Source organism: Myotis myotis, unplaced genomic scaffold, assembly GCF_014108235.1.
Source record: "Myotis myotis isolate mMyoMyo1 unplaced genomic scaffold, mMyoMyo1.p scaffold_m19_p_8, whole genome shotgun sequence".
Taxonomy (NCBI): Eukaryota; Metazoa; Chordata; class Mammalia; order Chiroptera; family Vespertilionidae; genus Myotis; species Myotis myotis.
In genome coordinates this window covers 46,078,075-46,094,736 of record NW_023416390.1, presented here as the reverse complement: position 1 = coordinate 46,094,736, position 16,662 = coordinate 46,078,075, and the positions used below count along the sequence as shown (strand labels likewise).

General features: G+C 40.7%; 1 protein-coding gene across 2 annotated transcripts in view; it reads right to left on the bottom strand.

The window, feature by feature from the left end:
- Positions 1-16,662, bottom strand: part of SLC25A12 (solute carrier family 25 member 12) — a 166,889-nt gene that overhangs the window by 74,614 nt on the left and 75,613 nt on the right. The window contains exons 1-2 of one of the 2 annotated variants that reach the window (XM_036320048.1): positions 10,116-10,240; positions 9,102-9,155 (exon numbers count right to left, since the gene is read on the bottom strand). In XM_036320048.1, the coding sequence (XP_036175941.1) occupies positions 9,102-9,155; positions 10,116-10,127 (66 nt within the window). In that variant the 5' untranslated portion in view covers positions 10,128-10,240. Of the gene's footprint in view, positions 1-9,101; positions 9,156-10,115; positions 10,241-16,662 lie in introns of those variants that run through there. The other variant, XM_036320047.1, reaches the window with a different exon arrangement.

The following is a 16,662-nucleotide window of genomic DNA, read 5'->3' as shown; positions in this document are numbered from 1 at the left end:
TACAACCTTGAGCAAGTTACTTCACCTTTCTGGGTCTCAGTTTCCTCATGTATAAAATGGGAATATTAATGATACCTATCTTATAGATCTGTTCTGAGGATTAAATATGATTTGTATAAAATACTTAGACTAGTACCTGAGACAAAACAGTGACTCAGTAAATAACCAATTACAGTTTTAGAAATCCAAAAATGGCCATGGCACTGGCTTCAGTGAATGATGCTTCAGAAATTTCAGCAGTCCTCACTTAGCATCAATAGGTTCTTGAAACTCCAGCAAAATGATGTATAAAGAAACCATAGCCTAATTGATATAAAAAATCTTAAGGTCTTATAGCAGCTCATCAACATTATAATGAAACAGTTGAGCACACAGTAAAAAAGAGCTGGACAGAACTGGGACTTGCTGATTTATTTTTTTTTAAGTTACACCTAAAAAGTGAATTAAAAGTCACTCTTTCAGATTGGTTTTGATATTTCAGAGTCTATGATTAGACTATTATTCCTTCTCTGATCCAGACCGGGCAACTGAAAGTTCAAGAGAAAACTGCTTATCTTCCACAGCCTCACAGGTCTCAGTCTTAGAACATGCTATACCCCATCTCAGAGCCTATAGACTTGAGAGAAGCCATTACCTCTTACAATTGTATTTCAGAATGTGGGGATTTGTAAACATCTTCAGATGTAGGTCTCAAGAATATAAGTAATTAACTGATTACATGTACACAGTCATAAACACATATTAATATCTTAAGTCACTTTATAGGCCCAGCAGTTACCTGGGGGAAAATAAGGGACTCAAATCCTATTCAGGAAAGAAAAGTCCTCATCTCATTTTAGAAGAAAAGGAAGAGAACAAAGAACCAAACTTTATTCAGTTCTCCATGTGTCAGGCACCATTTACACATTATTACCTCATTACCTCACACAGGGATGCTAGGTGTAATTATCCTTCTGAGAGACAGATGAAACAGGCTCCAAAAGTAATGTGAACACCTAAGGTCACATAACAAAAGGGATCAAATAAGGATTCAAATCCAAGTTAAACTACAAAGCCCACGTAGACTCCAGCTACACTCTGTTGCTTCCTGGAAGACAAGTTACCTAAGGCACAACTCAAGATATTCTAAGAACCCTATGGACAAGAGGTAATTAAATTGGAAGAATCAGTCTACTCAAAGCAGTCATTCATGACAAAGCACAGAAATGTATAAGAGAATTTACATTTCAACTTTTTCTTTTTGAACATGATCTATTTAAATACAAATTGAATCATTCTATAGTACTTCCAAAGTGCTAGACCTTCAGTGGTTTCCACGATACCCTTTAAAAAAAAAATCCAAACTCTTCTCCGTGGCCTATATGACTCCTTCAGCCTGATCTCTTACTAGACATTCATCCCCCTCACTCACTGATGCCTCAGGCACACTGGCCTCCTTTCTGTTTTTTGAATATACCAAACCCTTTTCTATATCTAGGCCTTTGTACATGTGAGTCCTCTTTTTGGAATTCTCTCCACCCACCTTTCAGTTCTTAGCTCTAGTATCACCTCCTCAGGGACTTTCACTGACCACCCTCTTGAAAAATGATAGCCTTTTTCATCATTCTGTTTATTTCCTTAGTAGACTTGTCACAGTCTGTAGTGTGTGTGTGTATACTTGTTATTGTCTGTCTCACCCCTACCTAGACTGTGAGGTCCTACCTTTACTAAACTCCTTTATCTTAGCTCTATAACCTAATTATAACCTAGCACAATGCCTAACCTGCCATGTAGTAGGCAATGAAAAATGTGATTGATAGAACATTACATGGCATCTAATAACACTAATTTTCTCATCTTTTCCAATTATTCTAGTTGATTCAAGGATTAAAGTTTGCCCTTAATGCCGAACACTTTTTAAAAAAATAAGAACTCTATATAGTTTATGGCAAATACTTTATAAACTTAAGATAAAGGTTATTTATTATCTTCAATCCCTATATTCTAAAGAATTGGGAAAACAATCAGTGTGGTTAAGAAACTATAGACCCCCTTCTGTGCATCTCATACTGGGTTTAGTCAATCCAATTTATGTTAGGAAGTCCTCTTTTAACTTCAGGTTTTAAAATTGCTAAATTCTTGCTTTTTAAATTATTCACTTGCTCAAAATTTGATACATACACATTGTAACCTTGTTTCATTTTCCCCTAATTCTTCCCCAACCAAGTTAACAACTTAGTTTCTATCCTTCCATATTTTTCTCAATGCCCATTAAATCATACAAACGTGTGTAAATATGCATATAAGTGACTTATAGAAAATTAGTATTATGCTATATACCAGTGATGGTGAACCTATGACACGCGTGTCAGAGGTGATACGCGAACTCATTTTTTTGGTTGATTTTTCTTTGTTAAATGGCATTTAAATATATAAAATAAATATCAAAAATATAAGTCTTTGTTTTACTATGGTTGCAAATATCAAAAAATTTCTATATGTGACACGGCACCAGAGTTAAGTTAGGGTTTTTCAAAATGCTGACACGCCGAGTTCAAAAGGTTCACCATCACTTCTATACACACTTCTTTAAATTTTTCTTTTCTCACTTAATAGTACATTGGAAGTCCCTCTAAATCAGCTGCAATAGATCAATACATTCTTTTTAGTATCTGCATAGCTTAATTTTTCTACCACTCCCCTTTTGATAGCATTTTTGTTCTCTCTCTCCCCTTTTTGAGGAAGAACTGAGTACTGCAACTAACAATCTTGAACATATATATTCTTACTAGAGGCCTGGTGCACAAAATTCATGCACGGAAGCGGGGTTCCCTCAACCTGGCCTGCACCCTCTCCAATCCGGGACCCCTCGGGGCTGCTGGCTCCTAACCACTCACCTGCCTGCCAGCCTGATCCCCCTAACTGCTCTCCCCTGCGGCCTGATCCCCCTAACTGCTCTCCCCTGATGGTCTGATCCCCCTAACTGCTCTCCCTTGCTGGCCTGATCCTCCTAACTGCTCTCCCCTGCCGGCCTGATCACCTCTAACCGCCTCTGCCTCAGCCCTGCCACCATGGCTTTGTCCAGAAGATGTTCAGTCTAATTAGCATATTACCCTTTTATTAGTATAGATGCCACCTTGTCCTAAAAATGCAGGTTGTTAGCAGGGGAGCCCACAATAGCATCCTGGGTTCTGACCAGGGCTTATGCACTCATGCTTTATCTCAGCAGGTGAGATTCCTAGAAGAAGACTCTTGGATGTACCTTGAACATTTCTATTGATTTTGCCAAATCATCCTCCAAAAATGTTGAACCACTTTAAACTCCCACCAGCAACAATGCATGCACCCTCTGTCCTACTTTGATGCCAATATCATTGATTTCTCCCTAGAAGCTTCCCTCCCCTCAGCTGGGACTGCTTGGCACTTGAGCCAAACTCTCTGTTCAGCCCAGGACTTGATTTCCCAAGATAGAATTATGGAGGAGGAAAAATAGTTTTCCTCTACCCTTCTGAGTTCTTAGCGGAGGCCCTTGTAATGAAGGGCAGATTACCAAGAGAAAAACTAAAGTTCATTAACATGTGTACCTCATGTATATGTGGGAGATCCCAGGGAAAAATGAATAACTCCCCAAGGTGGCTTAGAATCCAGATTTAAATACCTTCTTCCTAGGGAGAGGGGACGGGAGATATAGGCCTCTTAGAGGAGAGTACATGATTTTTAGGAAAGATGAATGGGGGTGGGGGAGATAGTTTGTAACAAAGTTTGGGTGTGATGTCAACTTCTAGTCTCCTGCTCTGTGACAGGAGTCAGTCTTCACTGGCTGATGACACTATTCCCATGTGGGAACCTTTTTGGGGGGTCCGATTTTAGGCAGGAGACTTCAGTGAAAGCCTCTCCTTGCATTTGCTGTTTTTCAAGCATCTGCTCAAGATCGTCAATATAACAACATGGCATATGTTGGGGTGGCATGTTCTCTGACCTTCAGAATAAACCCAACAAAAGCTTGTTTCCTCCCTTAGATGATTTGCCACAGTAGCATTATTCCCTGGAGACAGTATTCTAACCAGACCTTCCTGGGAGTGGTCATAACATGCCCTGTGCTTGTAGAAAGGTGTGGGCCATATCACTAAATAAATCAGAGTCAGTTTTCTCATCTTGTGGAAACGGAGATAATGATAGTTTATCTCCCTTTCCACAGGTTTCCTGCGGGTTTGTGTCTCTGCTGCAGCCCCAGTGGCCCCAGCGCCTCTGCAGCCATGGGTCTTGGGGCTGCTGGGTGCCGGCCCCCCTGCAGGCTTGTGTCTCTGCTCCTCTGACCCCAGCGCTGCTACAGCCACGGGGCTTGGGGCCGCTGGCTGCCGGGCCCCCCTGCGGGCTGTGTCTCTGCTCCTTGGGCCCCAGTGGCCCCAGCGCTGCCTCAGCTGCGGGGTTTGGAGCTGCTGGTGCCAGGCCCCCTTGAAGGCTTGTGTCTCTGCTCCTCAGCGGTGACCAAGCAGGCCCAGGGGCCCTCCGCCAGCGGGTTGGGGCAGAACACCTGCGTCGTCGCCATGGTGACAACGCAAGTGTCCTGGCCCAGCCGCTGCCATCTTTTGTGGCGGAGTGATGGCTAATTTGCATATTACTCTTTTATTATATAGGATGAGTATTTTTATTTCTCTGGGATAAATATCCCAAAAGTAGAACTGTTTGCCCAAATGGTATCTTCTTTTTATTTGAAACCCCTGCCATATTGCTTTCCAAAGACTCTTTGTTTCCACAAATATTGTATGAAAGCAATTTTTCCCCTCCACATTTGACCTGAGTTGATGCTAACATTTTTTACTATTACTTGTATTATAACTATAATATTATGGTAAGTATCCCACACTTTTGAAAACATAGCCCTAATGCATATTCCAACAAAGTGGAAGGGTCTCCTGCTAAAAGCTCTGCTTAATTTCATTCTCAGTCCCAGGTTACTGCCAAAAGTAAGTAATTACAAAATATGTAAACAAATTTTATTAAATAAAAGGACATTTCTTTCAAATAAAAATGTGTTACCATAAAACTAAAAATCACTCTTTGTTTTACATTAGCAGCATCTTTGTCCACTTATTCTTTAATCCTAAATAAACAAGATAGAAAAAGAAAGCATTTTCATAATTTTATATGGGATATGATCTTCATTGTTACATTGGTGATAATGAGAAAAAGAATAGGCTCAAAATAATTTTTGGTCTAGCATATGTAATGAAAGGTGCAGTCTCAACAAGTGTTGCTTTTACCATAGAATACTTTGATAAATGAACAGAAGGTCTACCAACTAAAAAAAAGAGTTCTTGAAAAATCATACACTTTAAAGTTTTTTAAATCTACTTTGCCACAAAGCACAGACCAGATAAAGTTTTTATTTTGAAAGCTGTCAGCCTTATAGCAAACAGCCTGTGGCATTCTTGTCTTCACCTCACCTCCTTCATTGCTTCTATTTTCTCCTTTTTGTACTGTATACTTCTGATATAGCAAAATTAGGTCGATGATAGTGAGTGGGTGAGAGAGGTAAAAGAAGAAAGATAAATCAAGAAATGACAGTTGAAAAGGTAGTAATAGTAAAACCTTAGCTTGGCAACTGGTTGTAAAATTATAGCACAGACTAACACATAGAATTCATTTGTTGTGCTCCAATTTTATAAACTTGAGGAGCAGGAAAAAAAAAACAGATTTCTACTGAATATTATCTGCTCTTTTTTAATTTATAGGAAATACAGCTCATCAAAATTTTAGAAGCAATGAATACCGAAAAAAAAAAGCATCTATTTTCCTATACTCAAAATAATAATTCTTTATTCTTATAAAGCCTCTCATGAACTCGCACACATCATTTCACTAAACATAAATATAACAGCACTTTAAAATAGGAATATTTTGCTGCTTACAAAACAAAGACTTTTGAGCCATACTGGCTATTTGTGAATTTAGACAGTTAATGACACAATTCTAAATTTTATTTTAAAAAAAGAGCTTTCAACTGTGTTCTAAAATTCAAAATTAAATCATCTTTTTAAAAGCTCAAATGATCCTGAACTCAAGTGACCCTCAAATCCTACCAAAACCAAATTCAATTAACAGTGTAATCTATAAACATATATTTTTATTGATTTCAGAGAGGGATAAGGAGAGATAGAAACATCAATCATGAGAGCATTAATCAGCTGCCTCCTGCACACCCCTTACTGGCAATTGAGCCTGCAACCCTGACCGGCAATCAAGCTGTGACCTCCTGGTTCATTGGTCCACACTCAACCACTGAGTCACATAGGCCAGGCTATATTTTAGTTTTTTACTGTATCCTTTTTGTAAAACTCTATTTTAAACTCCCATGGGACCATTCTCCCTAGTTCTCTTCCTCCTCCTCCTCATTTCAATTGTGGATATCACTTATAAATCAGCCCCTTATTCCTTGTCTTATTTTATATTCAATTCCCCTAATCACAAGGATTCATGCACCACTTATATGAATTTGTATCTGTCCAAATCTGATTTTAACTTATTGGGGCACATTTATTTATCTATCATACTTAAACTCCGCTCCCCCAAAATTCCCCAAATAGAAGCTTCATCAATTAGCATCTAATTCTAAAAATGCCAGATTCAATACTCCTTCCTTTACAAAGTCCCTGGTATTGTCCTTTCCATTTCCCAGCCTCTCCAGGTCATTATCATTCACATATATTATTTCAATAGCCTCTTAGCTGATCGTCCTACCTACTTCCAACCTCTCCACACTTTGTCCAACGAACACAAAGAGGTACCAGAATTCACCACTTCAATTTACCCACTCAGAAACCCACAGTGCCTTCCCACTGTTTCAACTCCAAACTCTTTGGCCAAATGTTCTAGGTAGTTACAGTGTAGAGGCCCTTTTTAAAAATCACCTAAGTAAACAGATTTTTTTTCTTTAACTTAACAAACATAGTTGTCATTAGCCCCTCAAAAAACTAGGCACAGTCCTAGCCTAGCTCTTTCTTTGTACTTCTATCTCTCCTCCTCCCAAAAAACAAATCCATACAGAACTATAGATTTTTCCCATGGGTTTTTAAAATTGGAAGGGCCTCAGTTCGGATGTGGTAGGTAGGTGGAGAAACACGAGCAGAGCAAGGACAATGGACCAGGTACAAAGCCCTGGTGCCTAGCAAAAGAAAATTGCAGAGAGGGACCTCGTCCCCAGGGTGACCTTTCCTCCCCTAGCATATCAGGTTTGGACCCCTGATCTTTTTTTCCTAGAGTAACACCTAGGCCTCAGTTGTATTTCAGGTCCAGGCCCAGAAAAGCAGCAAAACCAAACAAGCAACACCATAGCTGACCTCAGAATCAGCTGTATTGAATAAAGACCCCCTGCCCAGACACCAATCAACCAATCAGTGAAAACCCTGACCCTGAAAGGACACACCTGGAAAGCTACTGAATATTCTATTGAGATATTCCCTCGAAACTTCCCCTAAAATCTCCACACTTAACAGGGAGGACCCACCTCCATCGGCCTCCCACACACGCCCAAGCTCCTCCTCTTCCTTCCTCTTCCCCCAGGAACGTTACCATTACCTTCCTCATTCCCAGGGCCCTCCGTACCTCTATACCTTGTTTCCTAAGCCCATTTCCTCTACAAATTACTTCTTCTATCTCTGTGATTTTCCAAATAAATGTTCTCTTATAGTTTGAGTTTTGGCTCTGAATTCTTTCCTAGGCAGAACTCAAATACTGAGGTTGCTGAACCCTGATCCAGTCCGACCCTGCCAGTCTAACACCTGATGCCTTCCCACTGTCTACAACACCCATTCCCTTAAGTCCTACTGAGTCCCACATGAGAAGATGAAACCCAGAAAGGCCAGATAATTAGCCCACCGGTACAACCAGATAGTGTCAGGACTGGGAATTGAACCCAGTGCTCCTGACACTCATGTCAATGCTCTTTTCCCTACATCATGCATCATTTCAACTGACTTCTTCCATGCCTACTTAATCTAGAAAACAAAAGTAACTATATCACATGAACTCACAAGATAATTGGATAGAATCATATGGTGTGGATACTAACATATTTTTGGCTATTTTCAAGAACTTGTGTAAGGAATAAGGTTTTCAAACCATAAACAGAGCATTTCTATTACAATTACATTTATTCTTGAAATTATGCTTCCCCTAAAATCATCTATGCAGCCTCATCCCCCAAAATAGGTTAAGCAATCCATGTCTCAGATAAAAATGTCATCTATTCCAGGCTCATCAGCATATGTTAGAATCTGTTCCTAATATAGAATCATAAACTTTTGGAGTTGGAAGGAACCTTGAAGATCACCTCTCATTTTACAGAGAAAACTAATACCCAACAGGGACTGCCTAAGGTCAGAATTTCTGTATAAGAACCCAGGTCCTGAATAGAACGTTCTCAAAAGAAGGTTTCCAAGAAAAAGCACAATATTTAATGGAACACTTTAGTTTATCTCTCTACATCTCCTTAAGTAACTTCCTACATGATGAACTTTTGGAATTTAAGAAAAGAAAGCAAAACAAAAATCTAAGCTAACTTTTTTTTTAAGTTTATAGCCAAGTCACCGATCCTAAAACTTATCACAAGTTAAGGTGGCTCCTGGCAAAATCTCAGACAGTAATATTTTGTAATAAAACCCCAAAAGTGTACAGATATAATAGTTTAAAAATAAAGGGAGAAATGACACACATAAATTGACTAGCAATAATTGTTTATCTCTGCAAAAAATTACATAGAGAACTGTTTGTAAGTATGAAAACTTTAAAAACATGCAACTTTCAAGAAAGAATTTTAATGTCAATACATTCATAAACTGTATTTTGGCCAGTGCTTATGGGTAGTTGGAAATTCTTTTAGCGTTCTTTTACATGTCTTGAGTCATGTTACAAAAACAATAATTGAGGAAAATCTTTTATCAAACTTTAAAAGAATAAAAACCTTCATCCAAACCTTAATAAAATAAGAATTATAAGCTATATTATCTAGCCATTTTAAGAATATATGAAAATAGACCACTCCTAAAAGTTAAGGCCTGACAAGTACTAGATTTACACCTTTTTCCTCCAGTAAAAAAAGCACATTACATAGGCCAATTTACCTGTAGGAATATGTTTCTTAACTCATGAGCATCACCCCGCTTGGTTGTCTGCACCTGTAAGGGGAGAGGAAAGAAAAAAAGCCGGTTAATGCTTCACTAGAGGCCACATAATCTCTTCAGATTAGAGTTCACACGTGCTAACAATCAATGCTCTTATCTTTTATAAGGGCATTTAGTTTAAAACAAACCAAAAGCACTAATACTGATAAGAACTGTCAAATTGGAGATCTGTGACTACAGGGTGGAAAGACAAATGTGAAGAGCCTAAAACAGAGAAAATCTACCAGGTAGATTTCATCTGGATTGCAAAGGAAGGCAGTGAGAATCAACCCATTACTTTACTCCACATCCACTAACAACACGGTTAGCAACCACCCACCTTCAAATCAAGAGGCCAGCAAGAGTAGATCAACAGGAAAGTTGAAACACCCAAATTAATCGCATGGCCTAGCAGCTTTTCTTATCCGTGGAAAGCAATCCAGAATACAATCATCTCCGCTCCCCTCCCTTTCCCCACCCAACTTAAAATATGAAAGCGGCTACGTTTCCAAATACTTTCGACCTCCTGCCACCTGCAGCGCAAATGCCAACCAATGCCTCCAGTCACCATGAAGCCCCAAATTACTCAATTACGCCATCCCCCCCCCACGCAATACACAGATGCCGTAGGTACCCCGACTTTACATGTCACTTCCTCTCACTCCCTTTTCGATGGCCTCCAACTCCGGACTCACAAACCCATGCACTTAGAGCAGGACACTACTCTTCCTTCACCGACCCGGGGTCCTCACAAGCCCCTCCGACTCACAATCCTGCCTCCTTCCCCTCCCCCAACCAGGCATCCTCTCCCTCCGGTCCAAGCCCCACACAGCTCTCCCACCCGCGGGCTGGAGCCCCAGGACACGCTATCTAAGAACCAGGCAAAGAAGGAAATGGGAAGAGGTGAAGGGCTACAGGCAGGGTCCCCAGAATGTCTCTTATGCAATAAAGGCAGCAGTAGAGAGTTGGAGTCACCTTGACCGCCATGCTGTGCTCGGAAGCCGGGGACGAGCAGGGGAGCGAGCAGGGCCCAGCTGTCAGGGCGCGCGCGCGCCGCCACCCCGGCCGCGCCCGCCCTCCCGCTCGCCGGCGCCGCGCGCGTCCCTATGCAAATGAGCCGGGGCGGGCGGGGCCGGGAGAGGGCCCCGCGCCGGGTTCCCAAAGGGGAGCTGACCTGGGGGCCGGAGGGGGTCAGCCCCACCGCTACGCGGAGGAAGGGGACGCGCCTCCATTGGCGAAGACTGGAGTGCCAGCCGCGGGATTCCGACGCGCCGCGTGGTTGCTGACAGCTGCTGAGTCGCCGCCAGAAAGACCCAGGTTTCCTAAGGCCTCCTAGTGGGTGTGGCTTTGGGCAACGACTTCTGCCAAAGTCTTTTACCCTGAGACTTAAAGGAACACTTGGGGCCTAGATTGAGTAAGATTTCAAAGGATCAAAGAACATGTTCCATTAATAATAATAATAAATGAATTAATGACAACTAATGGCAAATACTAACAATAAAAAAGATTGGGAACGACACACTCTGGGGAAAACCTAAGTAAACATAACTTGAGAAATATGCCCCTAAACTGGCATGGGGTGAATAGGCCTAACCTATTTGTGCTTCATGTACTATTGTAAAGCTTTATTAGGCTCACTTCACATTCCCCATCACCCAAATTTTTTGTGCAATGAGGTACCGCACAAATGCAAATGGGGAAAAAATCCATTTGTCTTGGACTGGGCTGGCACTGAATCCTGGCCCAATTTGCCCCTACATAAATAGGTCCAGCCCTCCCTATTAGTAGCTAGTTCTTGAACCAAAATAATGTCTCTAAAACGGAATCCGACTATGATGACTATATTGAGCCACATATTGATTCATTCAACAAACATTTCCTGGGCAGCTATTATATACTAGACATAGTTTTGCTTGTAAGGACAACGTATAGTCCCTACCCTCTAGGAGTTTATTGATGGTCAATGCTTCCACACAATCCCAACCCTAAGTGTATTTTTTTGTCTGTATCTTTATTTTTTTTAAAAAAAAATATATATTTTATTGATTTTAGAAAGGAAGAGAAAGGGAGAGAGAGAGATAGAAACATCAACGATGAGAGAGAATCATTGATTAGCTGCCTCCTGCACATCTCCTACTGGGGATCCGAGCTGGCAACCCAGGCATGTGCCCTTGGCCGGAATCAAACCTGGGACCCTTCAGTTCACAGGCTGGCGCTCTATCCATTGAGCCAAACCAGCTAGGGCTGTTTGTATCTTTAAACCAAGCATGCTGCCTTTTTTGTTTTTTTATGCGTTTTTTTATAAAAAGGTCTAACAACTCCAAGATTTATCTTAACCTCATAGGAGGCATCTCTTTTTTCTCCAGTCTCACTAATCATAATTGTGTTAAGTATCCAAGTTAATAGAAATGAGAAAAGGGTGACAAATAGCGATTGTTGATAAGGAATGCTACATTACTAGTACTCTTAAAATGAGCTTTTCTGCTGCAGTTGGTTTAATTGCCTACACCATTACATCTTTCTTCAGTCTGTTCAAAGATCTTTAACAATGTAATTGGACATAGGATGTACAAATTCACATTTTGTTCTACTAGCATCTTACGACCCTGATACTCTGCTCTCTCTTATTTTATAAAGTTTCTCTAAGTAGGAATCTTGAGCTGTTTATTTTGTTACTTTACAAGGGACGGGTTCTAATAGCCCAGAGTCCCTCAGTTTGAATAAAAGTACTTAGTGAGCCCTGGCTGGTGTGGTGGGATTCTGATGGTTGAGCATTAACTTGTGCTTGCTCGAGGAAGTGGGGGCGGGGAGTGGGGGGTAGGACACCAGTTTGATTCCCTGTTGGGGCTTAGTCTCGGGTTTGGGTATGATGTTTGTTTCTCTCTCTCCCTCTCCATCCCTCTCTCTAAAAGGAAAAAAAAAAAAAGGCATTTATTTATAGTGAATGGATTATTTTCTATCAGAATACATTGTTATTGTTTTTTCAAGTTACATACCAATACATAGTATTTTATAACTCTTTAAGTTTCAAATGATATCTGTAAACAAGAAATAATTTTAAAACTTGGAACAAGTTGAAAACTTGATAATTAATACAAAGTCTATAAAGAATGACATTTCAGAAAGTAAAAGTGGAAGTTAAAGGCTAAAAGACTAACTGCAAATATATTGTCATAAATATAATTGGTTTCATAAAAGACTCAATACATAGCTTCACTGAGCTGGAGATTTAAATCTGTTCATGAAGTTGTTGCCCATGAAAATAATATATTACCCCCAGATGCAAAACTGAAATGTGAGCCTACGAGACAAACCCATAGAAACATGTCTCCAGCTCCCAGGCAGCTTACATTATATTAATTTGAAACCAGCCAGGCACTTTGTGGGTGAAAGTTAGAATTACACTAATGCCTAGAGCCCTAATAAACTGAAATGTAATTATTAAAACAAGAGGCAAATTCCAATGAGCATGTTCTGCCAGAACTCCTGGACCTCCTTCCATCCTTAATAACATACCATTTCTGTTTATTTTCTAGCTTCCTTTGATTATTTTACAAACATGAGTACATTTTTATGCATATTTCTATATCCTGCACAGCTACTATGGATGTCATCTTGCAAGAAGTAAATCAAGGTGGTGTACCAACATTTAATAGAGCTTTAGGCTATCACTGACAAATTAAACTAGGAATGGAGCTCTTCCTGGGTTAAAGATACACATGTCATCACTATGACGAGAAGCCAGATATTATGCCCCCATCAAGATAGAGCTCACAAAATATTTGAAATAAATAGCATGATCTGACTTTGGTACACACACACACACACACACACACTGCATATTTGAACATCTGTACCTTTCAAGTGTATATTGGTTTTGACCTATACCTAGAATTATAAAATGGTACTCTATATTTTACTGAAATATTGCAAAACTTACAAATTTTATAAGTTGTGCTTTTATTTTGTTAATTCTATTGATTCTTAGGGAGAGTGGGAGAGGTAAAGACAGAGAGAAATATCAATGTGAGAGAAACACATCGATTGTTTGCCTCCTGCACGTGCCCCAGCTAGGGCCCTGGGCTGGGGAGGAGCCTGCAACCAAGGTACAGGCCCTTGACCGGAATAGGACCTGGGACCCTTTGATCCACAGGCCTACACTATATTCACTGAGCCAAACCAGCTAGGGCTATAAGTTGTGCTTTTAAAACCTCCCTTGCTAAGAGTCTATCTGAGGAAATGGAAGGCATTAGGCTGGGGAAAATATGAAGAGCTAAGTGTCCAAGTTTGAGCAATTTATGTTCTAGGTGGTAGACTGACCTGGAAATCAATAAATCAGAAAGTATTATTTTAACCCAGGCAACTTATAGTTAGATAATAGAAAAACGACACATTTAAAGCTACTCTATACTGTAAAAGTATTATACTGCCTGTATGACATTTGCTCTAGTTGAAATAAATTCTCATTTTGGTAGAGGGGAGGGGGTATCAAAAATCTGGTGAAATAGTTGTACTCCTGCAATTATGTCTTCCTAAACTGCTCTTCCTCACAGTCTGACTCTAAGTCATATAAATTGTAAAATGAGGCCCTGGCTGGTTTGGCTCAATGAATAGAGCACTGGCCCATGGACTGAAGGGTACCAGGTTTGATTCCAGTCAAGGGCACATACCTCAGTTGCAGGCTCAATCCTGGGCCCTGGTCAGGGTGCATGTGGGAGGCAACCAATCAGTGTGTCTCTCTCACATCAATATTTCTCTCTCTCTGTCTCTCCCTCCCACTCTCTCTAAAAATCAATGGAAAAATATTCTTAGGTGAGGATTAAAAAACAAAAAAAGAGGATGACAGTAATCTTATTTTTGGACCACAGTCTTCGTTATTCCTTGTGCAATAACAGCCAGTTTACTTTTCAATGGATTTTGGGAGAAATGCATGGAATGAGTTGCTCTAAATGTTTGAGGCTGTGAGTGCCCTATCATGATAGTAGACAAGTGTTTAGTGGGAAACCTTAGTGGGTCAAATGGAGGATTGAGCCATATGAGCTTTAATGCTTCTTTTAGCATTCTAATTTCATGATTTGGAATGAGCCAAATTTTATTTAATTAACATTTATTGAGTTCTTGTATGTGTACTAAACTCACTGTTCAGCTATAGAATATATAAGAAAAATAAGTAGCATGAGTCCCAGAGTATGGAAAATATTTTCTGCAGCAACTGCTACAATTTATTTTTTTTAATGAATAAAGCTGAAAGGATGATACCAAAATCTTTTGCATGTGCCAAAGGCCAAAGCAGCCTTAGGTAATAATGGGATAAAAATAACTTCGTGGTTTGTCACATATTCCCATTCCAATCAAAAGTGTATAACTAGAAGAACAAACATCCTGCTGAGTCCCTCAGATGCCCATAAATACCCTACCATGACGACTTACTTGGATTTGGGTTTTGCCTCTTTTCTACTTAGAGGTCAACAAGAAAGGACACTTTGAATTTAATCCAAAGCAAGGGAAAAAATTCTTTAAAAAAAATTCTCTTGCGGAAACCGGTTTGGCTCAGTGGATGGAGCATCGGCCTGCAGACTGAAAGGTCCCGGGTTCGATTCCGGTCAAGGGCATGTGCCTGGGTGGCGGGCATATCCCCAGTGGGACATGTGCAGGAGGCAGCTGATCGATGTTTCTCTCTCATCGATGTTTCTAACTCTCTATCTCTCTCCCTTCCTCTCTGTAAAACATCAATAAAACATATATTTTAAAAAAAAAATTCTCTTTTTTCTTAAAGAGAATAAAGTTGGATAATTTACACTACCTGGCTTCAAGATTTACTATAGAGAGAACCAAGATGGCGGCATAGGTTAACGCCGGAGTTTGCTGCCTTGAACAACTACTTCAAAAGTGAAACCAAAAAACAGAAGGGACAGCACCCAGAACCACAGGAACGCCGGCTGAGTGGAAGTCCTACAACTAGGAGGAAAGAGAAACGCATACGGACACTCAGAGGAGGCGCAGTGCTGAAGTCAAATTCTGAGGTGCGGAGTGCGCGGAGCGGGCTGGCGGCGGAGGGCGCGGTTGGCGTTTTCAATCGGGAGGGAGTCGCAGACTCTGAGCTCCAGATCCGGGCGAGTCTTTAGGGACCCAGACTCAAACGGGAGCAGCGGGACTGTCTGGCTTCGGTCAGAGCGAGTGCAGCTTTCTCTCTGAGCTTTGCAGCGGGTGCTGGGACTCAGAGAGGCAGAGCCCCTGGGGACGGGACTGAGAGCCGCCATAACTGCTCTCTCCGGCCCACCCTGTTGATCCTGTGCGACCCGCCCCATCCAAGCCCTGCACTCAGGCATTTGCCGGATAGCCTCAGGCAAAGGCTAGATTAGCACCTCCCTAGAGGACAGAAGTTCTCTCATTGCTGACACAGCTGATTCTCATAGCCACTTGGCCTGGAGGTCAAACCCTCCCTGGAATTAGCTACAACAATCAAGATTTAACTATAAGACTGCGAACAAAGACCACTAGGGGGTGCACCAAGGAAGCATAACAAAATGCGGAGACAAAGAAACAGGACAAAATTGTCAATGGAAGATATAGAGTTCAGAACCACACTTTTAAGGTCTCTCAAGAACTGTTTAGAAGCCGCCGATAAACTTAATGAGATCTACAAGAAAACTAATGAGACCCTCGATCTTATATTGGGGAACCAACTAGAAATTAAGCATACACGGACTGAAATAACGAATATTATACAGACTCCCGACAGCGGACCAGAGGAGCGCAAGAATCAAGTCAATGATTTGAAATGCGAGGAAGCAAAAAACACCCAACCGGAAAAGCAAAATGAAAAAAGAATCCAAAAATGCGAGGACAGTGTAAGGAGCCTCTGGGACAGCTTCAAGCGTACCAACATCAGAATTATAGGGGTGCCAGAAGATGAGAGAGAGCAAGATATTGAAAACCTATTTGAAGAAATAATGACAGAAAACTTCCCCTACCTGGTGAAAGAAATGGACTTACAGGTCCAAGAAGCGCGGAGAACCCCAAACAAAAGGAATCCAAAGAGGACCACACCAAGACACATCATAATTAAAATGCCAAGAGCAAAAGATAAAGAGAGACTCTTAAGAGCAGCAAGAGAAAGAAACTCAGTTACCTACAAGGGAATACCCATACGACTGTCAGCTGATTTCTCAACAGAAACTTTGCAGGCCAGAAGGGAGTGGCAAGAAATATTCAAAGTGATGAATACCAAGAACCTACAACCAAGATTACTTTATCCAGCAAAGCTATCATTCAGAATTGAAGGTCAGATAAAGAGCTTCACAGATAAGGAAAAGCTAAAGGAGTTCATCACCACCAAACCAGGATTATATGAAATACTGAAAGGTATCCTTTAAGAAGAGGAAGAGGAAGAAAAAGGTAAAGATACAAATTATGAACAACAAATATGCATCTATCAACAAGTGAATCTAAGAATCAAGTGAATAAATAATCTGATGAACAGAATGAACTGTTGATGATAATAGAATCAGGGACATAGAAA